The sequence below is a fragment of the Anomaloglossus baeobatrachus genome, chromosome 9 (genome assembly GCF_048569485.1).
Source record: "Anomaloglossus baeobatrachus isolate aAnoBae1 chromosome 9, aAnoBae1.hap1, whole genome shotgun sequence".
Lineage (NCBI taxonomy): Eukaryota > Metazoa > Chordata > Amphibia > Anura > Aromobatidae > Anomaloglossus > Anomaloglossus baeobatrachus.
This window is the reverse complement of record NC_134361.1, coordinates 116,568,953-116,583,016: the sequence shown is the minus strand read 5'-3', so window position 1 is coordinate 116,583,016 and position 14,064 is coordinate 116,568,953. Positions and strand designations below refer to the sequence as shown.

General features: G+C 47.8%; 1 protein-coding gene across 1 annotated transcript; it reads left to right on the top strand.

Moving 5' to 3' along the window:
• The first annotated feature begins 322 nt into the window (after positions 1-322).
• LOC142250555 (glutamine amidotransferase-like class 1 domain-containing protein 3, mitochondrial) lies at positions 323-3,644 on the top strand. Its single transcript, XM_075322734.1, has 4 exons — positions 323-525; positions 1,582-1,753; positions 1,834-2,035; positions 3,370-3,644. The coding sequence occupies exons 1-4, from the start codon at positions 418-420 to the stop codon at positions 3,560-3,562; spliced, it is 675 nt and encodes a 224-aa protein (XP_075178849.1). The 5' UTR covers positions 323-417; the 3' UTR covers positions 3,563-3,644.
• The last annotated feature ends 10,420 nt before the right edge of the window (positions 3,645-14,064 follow it).

The following is a 14,064-nucleotide window of genomic DNA, read 5'->3' as shown; positions in this document are numbered from 1 at the left end:
AAAAACCGTAATAATAAACGACATGAAAAAAACACAAAAACTGAGAAACCGCAAGTAATAAAAAATCTGCTGCATCAAAAACGCACCAAACCCTCATTGTGAGCCGAGTTACCAACCGCCCAGAAATTCCAGACAATGCCTAAATATAAGACACGTTTTTGCTTTGTCCGTAAACAAATGAAAGGCGTCCATGCTGTTTTGAAACTGATACAAGTCCTTATTTTGAAATAATTCTCGTCATTTCCTCCACCTCCTATTATGTAATGACAGTGGAAGTGCTGGGACTGTCTCCTCCCCTGAGACTCTGCCCCAGGAGCTCACACCTTCCCTGTATATAAAGCACAGGAGCAGCGGGTCCCTCAGCTGCAGACTCTTCTACTCCTGATCTACCGGAGCCGACATTCACCTGAATCCGCCATGACCAAGCAGGTGGCAGTGATCCTCTGTGGCTGCGGGGTGTATGATGGCAGTGAGGTCCACGAGGCCTCTGCAGTGTTGGTGCACCTGAGCAGAGCTGGGGTGCAGGTAAGGGGAAGGGTGCGGGGAAACCTTCTGTGGGGTCACAGGCAAAGCCTCGAGTCTGAGACTGAACTTTGTGTCAGAAGTCTTATTCCAGTCACAGTCAGAGGGGAAAGTCTCTGGTGACATTTCCACACGTCTCAATGAGTCCAGGGCAAAGGCTCCATTCTATGTAATGAGGAAGAAAGCGGCTTCTTCTCCTGACTGTGGTGGGATCTTATAGCCTGGAATATACGGAATAGCTGCACTAATCTACTGTTAGTCACACAGTGCAGGGGGCGTCATTACAGGACCGACATTTATCGTCTGTGGATTGTACAACTTCGGATGTAGCAGAGTGCTGTAAGATCAGATTACACCGATGTAGAGAGGAGTTTGCTGGGTGCATGCTGCTGAAGGGACAGGACCTCAGCTCTGCTGTATCTGTACAGGATAGATACAGAACATATACAGATGGAGCAGAGCTGAGTGTTATATTTCCTGTATTGTTACTGTATGGATGTAGCAGAGCGGAGTCTGCTTTCAGTCCCCTTTATTACCTTTATAGTAATGATGATGCAGAGGGTATGGCACCTGTATAAAAATGAAGCAGAGCCAAGTTTGTTTCTCTCCTCATTACTTGTATGACAAGACTATATGATTGTAGCAGAGCTGAGTTTGTTGTATGATCACACTAGGTCATTATCAAACAACCCTTTTAAGCTTTATATATAGTGAAGGCAGAGTTGAGCTTGGTATTGCCCATCTTGTGTGATAAGACTATGGATGTAGCAGAGCTGAGCTTGGCGTTTATACATTGTCTATGTGCTCGGTGTATGTGATCTCTTTCATGGTCTGTCTGATTATAAATGTAATAACCTACAATGAATGAAGAAACCTAATCTGTCTTGGTGACTGCAGAGCTCTTCATCTAGTCAGTAAGAGGTCGTACGAGTACAATTATTTTTGTCCTATAGGGTCTTCCATAATTTCCTATATCCCTTATATATTTGGCCTCTGTACATGGTGGATGGTTTGTTTTCTTGTATTGAGAGATTTGTCTCCTCCATTCTGTTTCCATAGTATGTGGCGTTTGCTCCTGACATGGAGCAGATGCATGTGGTGGACCATGTGAGAGGACAGCCCTGCGAGGAGACCCGGAACGTGCTGACCGAGAGCGCGCGCATCGCAAGAGGGAAGGTCACAGATCTGAAGGAGCTAAAAGTCAGTGACTTTGCTGCAATCATCATCCCAGGTATGTGTCCTGATCATAAGGACAGTATGGAGGACACCTCTGATTCTCAGACTTCTTACACTCTTTCTTCTCTTTACCAGGAGGTTTTGGAGTTGCTAAAAATCTTTGTACTTGGGCGATTGATGGGAAAGACTGCTCCGTAATAAAACCCATTGAAGACGCTATTAAAGGATTTCATGATGCCAAGAAGCCCATTGGCCTGTGCTGTATCTCCCCCGTACTGGCCGCCAAAATCTTACCAGGATGTGAAGTCACTGTCGGGTGTGATACAGAGTGCGAAAAGTGAGTGAATACAAGAAAAATACTGATGTGTGAATGAGGCCTTATAGAGCCGCAGAGCAGATAGAGAGGTGTAGCGGTGAGATCACAGGTTCAGGATCCTCTGTGTATTCGCTGCTTCTAATCAGCAGTGAGTGTATTATTATACTTACCTGTCCATGTCTTCTGCCATTCCCAATGATTGGTAACAGATGGGACACTTGAACCTTAAGAAGAAATATTCCAGAGTGGTTGTTTAAAAATAAAAGCAAGGGAAGATTATTATAATTATGATTTATTATTCCCAGACTCCTGACAGCCTATACAGCACCATTAACCTCTGCAGTGCTGACATTACCACAATATTGGGAACCACATTGTAACCATTACAAAAGTCTATAGGTTATAAATAGTAGGAACCAGGTTTCCAAAGTATTTGGTGGGAGCCTTGTCTGTACAATCTAGACTTCAATCAAATGTATATTATTATTGCAGTGTTCTAGAAATTGTGGTTGAGAAAAGCATAGTGTTTCATATGAATGGTGTACAGACTTGTTAATGTCAGAATTGGGGCTAATACTTGGTTTTTGTTTTAATTGTGGCCATGAATCCCTATCTATACAGTGAGTTTCACTTCTAACCTGTTAGCTAAAGAGATCTTTTTTTTTTTTTTTTTTTTTTTCTTTGGGGGGGGGGGGGGGGGGGTGGGCAGCACAATACTATATTACTGCACATAATTCCAAGTAAAGTAACAACCAGGACTAATTCTCTGGATCATGTCTGATTTGTCCATAACTAGGACCAATCATCACTTGTGCTCATCCTATTGCAGAGTCTGAAGCCCCCATATACATTACCAGTGTCAAACTGGATACTTGAGAAACCTCCAGTAATACCAGGCCTGGCTGCAGTTGCCTGCATTGAACTCCAGAGTTCTCACCTGAGCTGCGGAGTTCAGTCCGGGCTGTCTGCAGCTGTGACATGAACTGAACCGCATTTGCTGTGGAATCACTCGGCGCTCGCTGTTCAGTCCAGGCTGCACTCCAGAGCTCAGGTGAGAGCTCTGGAGTGCAATGCAGGTAAGCACAGCCAGGCCTGGTATTACTGGAGGTTCCTCCGGTAGCCAATCCAATTCTGTAAATTGTGTGTGTGTGTGTGTGTGTGTGTGTGTGTGTGTGTTTCCACAGACATGTTACTCGGTGGCTTTCTCATAGGAGAGATGGCTGCTGCCGACTTAATAGGACGAGGCATCGTACAGTCATCTAAAGTGTATTGACTGCTTTAGGTCTATAAATTCTTGCCACCTTAGTTTTCACTATTGTAACTTGCTGCCCTTTGTCTATTCTTCTGTTGTGTAGGTGGCCACATGCTGGAACAGCGGGAGCCATTGAACAGCTGGGCTGTAAACACGTCAACAAACAGGTCAACGAAGTTCACATAGATGCCAAACATAAACTGGTCACCACGTGCGCCTTCATGAGTAACAGCCCGCTACATGAGATATTTGATGGCATCGGCAAAATGGTTGAAGCCGTGCTCAAGTTGAGTTGAATGAAACATTTGGTGGAAGAATTGGAGGAACATTGACTGATATTTATTTCTGTGTACAAATAAATATTGCTTTGAAATAGAACTGATTTGTGGTTACAATATTTATTTCTTGGTAAATTGTGATTTGTGCACTAAACAATTCCTGATGCTACTGAACTAAATATTAATTCACAATTTCTTTTGGCCCCCGGCCATATTAGAGTTCATGTTGCCTTTGGTATTTTGTGCTCTCTTCCATACTAGTAATTCAGGATAAAAAAAACTGATTGTACAATTTAGATTAGGCCGGTTTCACACATCCGGCTTTTCGCTTGTTTGCCGGATCCGGCGCTCTCCCGTACAGTGACAGCGCAACAAGCGCCGGTCACATGCTGTCATGTGACCGGCGCATGTGACCCAGAAGTTACAGCGCTGTCACTGTATTGTCTGTACGGGAGAGCGCCGGATCCGGCAAACCGGCGAAAAGCCGGATGTGTGAAACCGGCCTTATCGTTCAGTCAACATCTGCTGTTCTCCTGCACACGGAGTAAAAAGTGCAGAGGTTTCTAGCAGGAAATTTAGTTGCTGCCAGAACCTTCTGACAATGATTTTTCTCCTGTGATACAAAGGATCATTAATACCAAAGATGTATTTAGGGGTGGGGGCTGGCAATGCATTAGGGGGTTCTGTAAAATCCAACCCAAGGGCTGCGTTTGCCACCCCGTACTGGGATCCAGCCATTCTCTGAGCGCAGCAGACACTAAGAGAAATTGCAGTGCACCGCTCCCACTGATCAATTGTCCTTGTATCTTTCAGACGCAAGGGCAATTGAAGCGGTGACTGCCGGTGCTGACTTCTGGGTCAGCAGTGTGATCAGCTGACCTGATCACACTGCAGATGTCGCTCTGACCCAGAAGTCAGGACTGCAGCGCAGAGGCGGCAGAATGCTGGTGATAAGTGCTCCAGTGGAGCTGAAGACACCACTGAAGAGCAGCAGTATGAGGTGGGGGGAGGTGGAAGGATCTATGGAAACAAAAGTTGGCCAGAGGGTGAGCTGGGGGCAGTATCTATGGACACAGAATGGGAGAGAGGGTGAGGGGTGATGTATACAAACATAGTATGGGGAGCAAACAGGGGAAAGAAATTTTTGAGGACACAGAATAAAGAGTAACATGGTATGAGGAGCAAGTGGGCAGAATGGGGTGTGAGGGGGTGGAAAGTATATGGGCACAAAGGAGTTAGTAAGAAGACTTTAAGGGATGAGGGGGAAAAAAAGTGAGGGGGCACAGAAGAGAGACTGGGTAGTGGAGAGGGGGTAGCATCAGGGGACAGTGTGAGGCCATATCAAGGAGGGGGAGTGTGATGAGAGCACAGTATAAAGATTGGGCAGTATGGAGTGATATACTGTAAAGAATAGGCTCAGTATGGAAAGGAGAGGGCAGTGTGGAGGGCATGTACCGTAAGGGACAGTGTCTGTCATATTTTGTGCAGAGAATACAGCGAGGGCAATTTATTCTGGGGCACATTGTAGGGCATTTTTAAATAGGAGTATTATGATTTGCTATTTTAAAGGGTGTCGGGACGTGCTGCAGAAGATGGAAGTCTGCAGAGACAAAATGTGAAAAGTAATTATGCTGTCAGGATAAGATGAAGAATATGTAAAGAAACAAAACTCAGATCAGAGACCATATCTATAAGGTACCTGAATGTAAATGTTTGTGATACTATGTCTCATCATTATGCTTTGGTCCCACTTGCGCATTGCTTCTGATATGGGAGCAATGGAACCCCCACTGATAATCTGTTCTTGGTGCAGGTGGCCAGAAATGCTTATTTATTTTGTATCTTCTCCATCCTCTTAGTGTCCGCAGCAGGGTACTGCACATCCGCCTCATTGATTTTAATAGGAGGCTGCTGCCACGATCAGAAAACGGACCAGATCTGGAACTGAGCACTTCTGGCCACCGTCGGCATGGCACCTAGAACAGGCGATTGGCGGGGGTGCCTGGTCGGGGTTTAGCACCTCAGACATGGCATATCACAATACAACCAGACAAAGACAGACATACAAAGACAGCTAGAGAAGGTGACAGAGGGAAGGAGACAGACTGGGAGAGAAACAGTTACTATCCCGGGGAAGGGGAAAAAACAAAGATGTATATGGTGAACATATTGGAATGTGAAAATGCATTATTGCAAAAAAAAACATGAGATTTGAAAACCTTTTTTGGGAAAAAGTTTATTCTCCAAATTGAAATTAGCCAAGGTTATTTGACCCTAGTTACCACGCCAAGGTATGACACTCAACTCTGGTCCTAATCTAAATTTCTGCCTCTTTTCGTGTCATTCCTGACCTCTTTATAAGGTCTAGAGAAGAACCTGCAAAAGTTCTCATTTTCTTTGCAGTAATGCATTTTCACATTCCATTGTTCACCATATACATATTTATTTTTTTTTTTTTTTCTCCTTCCCTCTACTTGAGTGCAACTGCTATTTTTGATGCAGTACAGTCATGGCCAAAAGTTGAGTGACACCAAAATTATATTTTCACATGATCTGTTGCCCTCTGGTTTTTAATTGTTTGTCTGATGTTTACATTACATACAGAAATATAATTGCAATCATATTATGAGTACCAAAAGGTTATATTGACGGAATGAGTTAATGCAGCAAGTCAATATTTGCAGTGTTGACCCTTCTTCAGAACCTCTGCAATTCTCCCTGGCATGCTCTCAACCAACTCCTGGACCAAATCCTGACTGATAGCTGTCCATTCTTGCATAAGCAATGCTTGCATTTTGCCAGAATTTGTTGGTCCACCCGTCTCTTGATTGCCCACACGTTCTCAATGGGATTAAGGTCTGGGGAGTTTCCAGGCCATGGACCCAAAATCTGTTTTGTTCCATGAGCCATTTAGTGATCACCTTTGCTTTATGGCAAGGTGCTCCATCATGCTGGAAAAGGCATTGTTGGGCGCCAAACTGCTCTTGGACAGTTGGGAGAAGTTGCTCTTGGAGGACATTCTGGAACAATTCTTTATTCATGGCTGTGTTTTTAGGCAAGACTGAGTGAGCCGAGTGCTTTGGCTGAGAAGCAACCCCACACATGAATCTTTTCAGGATGCTTAACAGTTGGCATGAGACAAGACTGGTGGTATCACTCACCTCTTCTCCTAATAATCTGTTTTCCAGATGTCCCAAACAATCGAAGGGGATTCATCTGAGAAAATGACTTTACCCCAGTCCTCAGCAGTCCACTCCCTGTACCTTTTGCAGAATACCAGTCTGTCCCTGATATTTTTTTCTGGAGAGAAGTGGCGTTTTTGCTGCCCTCCTTGAAACCAGGCCTTGCTCAAAGAGTCTCCGCCTCAGTGCATGCAGAAGCACTCACACCAGCCTGCTGCCATTGCTGAGCTAGCTTGGCACTTCTAGTAGTCCGATCCCGCAGCTGAAACAGTTTTAAGATACGGTCCTGGCGTTTGCTGGTCCTTCTTGGGTGCCCTGGAGCCTTTTTGGCAACAATGGACGCGCTCTCCTTGAAGTTCTCTATGATGCGATAGATTGTTGACTGAGGTGCAATCTTTGTAGCTGCGATACTCTTCCCTGTTAGGCCATTTTTGTGCAGAGCAATGATGGCTGCACGTGTTTCTTTAGAGATAACCATGGTTAACTGAAGAGAAACAATGATGCCAAGCACCAGCCTCCTTTTAAAGTGTCCAGTGGTGTCATTCTTACTTAATCATGACTGATCGCCAGCCCTGTCCTCATCAACACCCACACCTGTGTTAATGGAACAATCACTAAAACAATGTAGCTGCTCCTTTTTAAGGCAGGAATGCAATGATGCTGAAATGTGTTTTGGGGGTTAAAGTTCATTTTCTTAGCCAATATTGACTTTGCAAGTAATTACTGTTAAGCTGATCACTCTTTATGACATTCTGGAGTATATGCAAATTGCGATTAGAAAAAATTAAGCAGTAGACTTTGTAAAAATTAATATTTGTAGCATTCTCAAAGCTTTTGGCTATGACTGTATGCTATGTTCAGTTTGCACCAGTTCAGACTATAAGATTAGGAAATGCCGCAATTCTTGTATTTTGTATTATGGAGTCATATGCTTTGTCTGCGCACTCCTTCCAGTGACCTCAGGTATTTTAATTTTCCTTTTGCAGGTTTTTCTTTACCCTTATAAAGAGGTCCGGAATGACACTAAAAGAGGCAGAAATTTAGATTGGGACTAGTGATGGGTGAACCCGAACTGTAAAGTTCGAGGTCCGTACCGAACATTGTTTGTGCATATGATCCCGAACACGAGCTTTCCTGGGAAGCTCATGTAAACTCAGGTCCAGGGGCTGTAAAAACTATACTTACAGGTCCCGCAACGCGTCCTGCAGACTGTCTCCCGGCCGCTTCTGCTTCTGGATGCGAAAATTAACTTCTGGGGGTATTCACTGCACTGCTGTCAATCGGCTGTTTTCGACCGTGTTCACGGTCATGTCAGGGTCCATCCGAGTCCATGGCTCATGGAATCTATTGAACTTTGACTGTCACTGTGTGAGTCTCTCATCGGTGTCACCCGACACGGCACACAATCTCCTGATAGGAGCGGGTCGGCTGCATGTATTTTCATGCAGCTGAGGCACTCTTGTCAGGAGAGTTCATCACAGCGCACAATGCGAGAGCCATACGCAGGAGGAGTCATACGCAAGTGGAATCATACCCTCACAGTCAGCCTACTTCTCGCTCTGTAGAGACACTCGTCTATACAGAGCGATGAAGCAGAGCTGACAATGCTCTAGCTGTGGACTACGTTGGACTAAGGATTTTTTTTTTTTCTTTACTGTTTATCAGAAATTCATTGTGGCCATGTCTAATTTGGCGTGACACTATGAATTTTGTTCCTAGTACCAGCTGAGAATACAAAGATGGTATTAACCCCTTTTATTACCAAGCATGCTACCGCCATCAGGGCTGCTGGACAAGCCAGGTAAAGTGCCTGCAAATGGCGCTAAGAACTAAGAAACAATGCGCTATTTCCAGGGGTGGCTGTGGTTTTTAAAGTAGGGGGCCCAGAACGCTTGGGCCTTACCACGCTGAAAATCCCAGCCCCTAGCTGCCTGGTTTTACCTGACTGGCAAATAAAATATAGTGGGAGCCTACGCTTTTTTTTTTCCATTTATTTATTTTTTTTTTAAATAAAAAATTAATGGGCTTCCCTGTATTTTAATTGTCAGCCAAGGTAAAGCCAGGCAGATGGGGGTGGCAGCCCATAGCCGTCCACTTTATCTGCGCTGAGAAGAGAGACTTCACCCGAGTGCCTAGCTGAGGCCGGTCAGCTGTGCCCCCCGGTAACCATCACTGACTACAGGACCTTCCATGACATCATAGACATGTGAGCAGTCTGTAATTCATGAGGTAATACAACATTCACACCAGACTGGTCAGACTGCTATGACGTCATGGACGGTCCTGTAGTAAGTGGTGGTTACCCGGGGGCACAGCAATGATCGGACCCGGAAGCAGAAATGGCCAGGAGACCGAGTCTCTAGGATGTGTCGTGGGACCTGTAAGTATAATGACAATGTTTATTGTTAATTATATTCTTTATTTTCCTTTTGCCATGACAACAGAACCCATTAGAGAGGGATCCGCGCCCTTCAGGACAGGAAACCTACAGATAAAAAGGGGCGGTCCCACTCCCCCATCAGTTGGTTTCCTGTCCTGAACGGATCAGAATCTACAGTACCTGGGTCCAGTAGCGTCCGTGTGGGTTCTGGGAGAACGGCGGAGCTCAGGATCCAGAAGCAAGGTCGGTGGAGCTCCCCTCATGGACTCCATCCTCCTGGTGCAACTCGTCCTCTTTCTCTCGGTCCGGCTTGCCGCCAGGGAAATGACGCCTGCAGGAGCACGCTGGTGAGTATGCTGTACGCAGTGGGGCCAGAGGCTTTCCCTGTGCCATGTGCCTGCTTCTTCCGGGTTTCATGGTGTGTGAGCGCGGGGGGGGGCTTGTCCGGGGCCTGCCGCGTCAGCGCACGCTCTGCACTGCAGTGACCCGGAAGTGCAGAGGAACACTTCCGGGGGTAACGGACCGGGGGAGGTACCCTGGAGAAGCCCGTGGACCCCCTCCCTCCTGACTGAGAGCGCGGGCATTGGCAGGAGCTGCTGCGCGCGGTGGGGCTGGAGGCCCTCTGTGCCATGTGCCTGCGACTTCCAGGTTGCATGGCGTGTGAGCCCAGGAGGGGGCGTGTCCGGGGCCTGCCGCGTCAGCGCTCGTCCCCGCTGCAGTACCCGTAAGCGCACAGGAACCCTTCCGGGGGGGGGAGGAGGAGGAGGAGGAGGAGGAGGAGGTGATTGGAGCATGGACACTACAAAAGGGAGAGCGGAGCCTGCAGGAGCGTGCTCCGGCCCTCTCCATAATGGGAAGCCCTTGCACCTCTCCATCCCGGGGCCCTTCTCCGTCCAAGGATACTGGACACAAGGACTCCAGAGGTTCTGCAGGTCGCAAGAGGAAGGAGGACCGCACCGACTCTGCATCCTTTAAGGGTCGCCTGACAAAGCCCTTGTCTCCACCTCCAAAGCCGGTATCCGTCTTTTCCTGGTATGGGTGAGTGATCTACGTGAATGTCCCCCCATGCTGATGTTCCCTTACGGTTCTGTTCTAGGCCCCTAGGAAATGCGCTGCTAAATTGAATAATAAAGAATGCCTCCTGTGCGCCTGTCTTCTCTCAAAAGATTACAAACAGCGCCTTTGTGGGCCCTGCATCCAGGCTATTCGAGGGGAAGCTCCGGCTTCACTACCCCCCCTCCGGATCTACGGGAACTGATCTGCTCGGAGATTCAGGCCTCTCTTAAGTCCCTTCAGGGGTCTAGGAAGTACAAGAAAGCTCGACAACAGCCTGATTCTCCCCTGTCGTCTGACTCGGACTGTAGCCACAGTGACTCGTTTTCAGCTTCTTCTTCGTTGTCTTCTTCTGACGAGGCGGGGAAAGCATGCTTTTCCTTGTACGGAATTGACGGCTTAGTAAAAGCTGTTCGCTCGACCATGGGAATAGCAGAAGAGAAAACCCCCCAAGTTAATCGGATCATACCCTGTTCACTGGTCTCACTCAGAAGAAGCGGAAATCCTTCCCTGTGAATAAGGACCTTAAATCCCTTGTGCGTAAGGAATGGCAGAAGCAAGATCATCGTGGGTTCCTTCCATCTTCTTCAAAACTGCGATATCCCTTTGATGACGAGAACCTCTCACAATGATGCTCGGTACTGAAGGTGGATGTAGCTGTGTCGAAATCTTCAATGAAGTCTGCCCTCCCCTTTGTGGGATTCCTGAGAGATCCTCTGGACCGCAAATCAGATGCCTTCCTGCGGAAAACCTGGGAAGCCTCTGCAGGGGCACTGAAACCGGCCATTTCTGCCACATGCACAGCCAGGTCCCTTTCAGTCTGGCTGGACCACCTGGAGAAACAGCTTAAGTCCGGTACCTCTCGGGATAAAATCATTTCATCTGTCCCTCTGCTCAAGGATGCGGCTAATTACCTGGCGGACGCATCAGCCGATTCTGTCCGCCTGGCGGCTCGGTTAGCAGGGTCCTCTAATGCGGCCCGGAGAGCCCTCTGGCTAAAATCGTGGAAGGGGGACACTTCCCCAAAATCCAGGCTGTGTGCACTTCCCTGTCAGGGTGAGTTCCTGTTTGGGCCCCAGCTGGATGACATCCTCACCAAGGAAAAAGGTTCCCTAACGTGTTTCCTCCTCCCTCTAGGCACCCATTTCGCAAACGCCGCTTCCAGCCCACCAGGCCAGACCGCAGGGACAGGTCCGACAATCCCGCTTCGGGGTCCAAGGGAGCCCTGTTTGGCAACCCTTCCTTCCGTCGGAAGTACCCCAAACAGTAATGAGGTTTTTCCAGTTGGAGGCAGACTCCGTTTTTTCGGGGACGTATGGCAGTCCATCACTTCCAGCTCCTTTATTCTGGACCTACTCTCGCAGAGTCTCCAACTTGAATTGACGTCCCTCCCTCCTCCATTTTTTTGTGTTACACCCACCAGGAGATCGGCGGCACAACATCACGCATTGGTGTCAAAAGTTCTCACTCTCGTGGATAAGCAGGTCCTGACGCTAGTTCCGTTACATCAGAGAGGCCAAGGGTTCTACTCCCCCCTTTTCTTGGTCCCCAAACCGGATGGGCCCTTCAGGACCGTTATTAATCTGAAGAAACTAAACCTCTTCCTGAAATACCGGCCGTTCAAAATGGAATCCCTCCTGTCCACTATGAAACTCCTCTTTCCCGATTGTTACATGGCAGTGCTCGATCTGAAAGATGCGTATTACCACATCCCGGTCCACCGACATTATCAGCAATACCTCCGGGTGGCACTTGTGATACACAACTCCGTTCACCATTTTCAATTCACGGCTATGCCCTTCGGCGTTTTCCTCGCCCCGCGGATTTTGACCAAGGTCATGGCTGAGGTCACGGCTCACCTTCGCGAACACCAGACCTTCATTGTCCCATATTTAGATGACCTCCTGGTTGTGGGTAGCACGGCAGCGCAATGTTCACTCCACCTCAGTCATGCTATATCGACCCTGGGACGTCTCAGGTGGCTATTGAATCTGCAGAAGTCTAGACTCACGCCTTCCACCTTTGAGTCTCTCCTAGGCATGCTCCTGGATTCCCGACGACAGCGTTGTTTTGTTCCGCCAGTCAAAGTGGCAAAGATTCAGAGGGTCATACGTCACGCGCAAAGTCACAGCTCATTTTCTCTCCGGACCGCCATGTCTCTGCTAGGGTCACTGACTTCCTGTATCCCCGCTGTACAGTGGGCCCAGCTTCACACCCGACAACTACAGTGGGAGGTCCTGGTGGCTGCGAGGTCCCATCACGGGTCGCTCGATTGTCCTCTGACCTTGACAAGCGACACTCGTGCTTCCCTCAACTGGAAGGGAAGCACGTCCGGTCAGGAGACGAAAGCCTCCTCCAACCTGAAAGAACTCATGGCGGTCAGTCGAGTCCTGATGTCCTTCCTTCCCCTCCTCAGGGGCACCCATGTACGGCTCTGTACGGACAATCGGACGGTGGTCGCTTACATCAACCACCAGGGGGGGACGCGGTCATGTTCCCTCATGAAGATGGCGGTTCAAGTACTGGAACTCGCCGAAACACATCTTTTGTGCACATCCGGGGGGTGGACAACGTGAAGGCAGACTTTCTCAGCCGTCACACTCTCTGTCAAGGGGAATGGGTTTTACATCCGGAGGTTTTCACTCAGTCCAGTGCTGGGGCCTACCGGTTATAGACTTATTTGCTACCAGAGACAACAGGCAGTTGAAACAATTTGGGTCCCTGAACAGGACGGATCGGCCGATGGTCCTCGATGCCCTTCAGGTCCCTTGGCAGTACAGTCTAGCCTATGCCTTTCCTCCGCTGATTCTCCTGCCTGCAGTCCTCCGGAAGATCAGGGAGGAACGGGCTCTGATAATCCTTATAGCTCCCTTCTGGCCCAGACGTCCCTGGTTCTCCCTCCTGAGTCACATGTCGGTCACAGACCCCTGGGTTCTCCCGTCCTGGCCAGAACTCCTGTCGCAGGGTCCTTTCCTTCATCCCCGAGTCAAGGGACTCCACTTGACGGCATGGAATTTGAAAGGGCGTTACTAGCATCCCACGGTTTTTTCAGCCGTCTTATCGATACCCTGCTGCAGAGTAGAAAACTGGTCACCACCCGACAGTATGGTCGGATATGGAAACTCTTCCTTGCCTCCTTTCCTGGTTCCTCGCCTGCTGTGGTCCCGATCTCCTCTATTCTGGAGTTTCTCCAGTCTGGACGAGATATGGGTCAGTATCAGTCAGTACCCTCAAGGTTCATGTTTCTGCCCTGGGCGCCCTCTACAATTCCAATATTGCAGGTAATCGGTGGGTCATGCGTTTCATTAACCCCTTCAGCCCCGGGGCACTTTCCGTTTTTTCGTTTTTGTTTTTTGCTCCCCTTCTTCCGAGAGCTGTAACTTTTATTTTTCCGTCAATCTTGCCATATGAGGGCTTGTTTTTTGCAGGACAAGTTGTACTTCTAAATGAAACCATAAGTTTTAACATATGGTGTACTGGAAAACAGCAAAAAAATTCAAAGTGTTGAAAAACTGCAAAAAAAAGTGTGATGGCGCAATAGTTTTTGGGATGTTTTATTCACGGTGTTCACTATCTGGTAAAACTGATGTGTGGGTATGATGCCTGAGGTCGGTGCGAGTTTGTAGACACCAAACATGTATAGGTTTACTTGTATCTAAGGGGTTAAAAAAAATTCACAAGCTTGTCCAATAAAAGTGGGGCACGTTTTGCGCCATTTTCCGAAACACGTAGCGTTCTCATTTTTTGGGATCTATGGCTCAGTGATGGCTTATTTTTTGCGTCTAGAGCTGTCGTTTCTAATGGTACCATATTTGCGCAGATGCTACGTTTTGATCGCCTGTTATTGCATTTTGCGTAAAACTTGCGGCGACCAAAAAACGTAATTTTGGCGTTTGGAATTTTTT

What these genes read in the sequence shown, in the direction of transcription:
- LOC142250555 (XM_075322734.1), top strand. Translation starts at nt 418, where the DNA reads ATGACCAAGCAGGTGGCAGTGATCCTCTGTGGCTGCGGGGTGTATGAT. An exon ending in TGAGCAGAGCTGGGGTGCAG is followed by an intron (nt 526 to 1,581) that starts GTAAGGGGAAGG and finishes CTGTTTCCATAG; the next exon opens with TATGTGGCGTTTGCTCCTGA. An exon ending in TGCTGCAATCATCATCCCAG is followed by an intron (nt 1,754 to 1,833) that starts GTATGTGTCCTG and finishes TCTCTTTACCAG; the next exon opens with GAGGTTTTGGAGTTGCTAAA.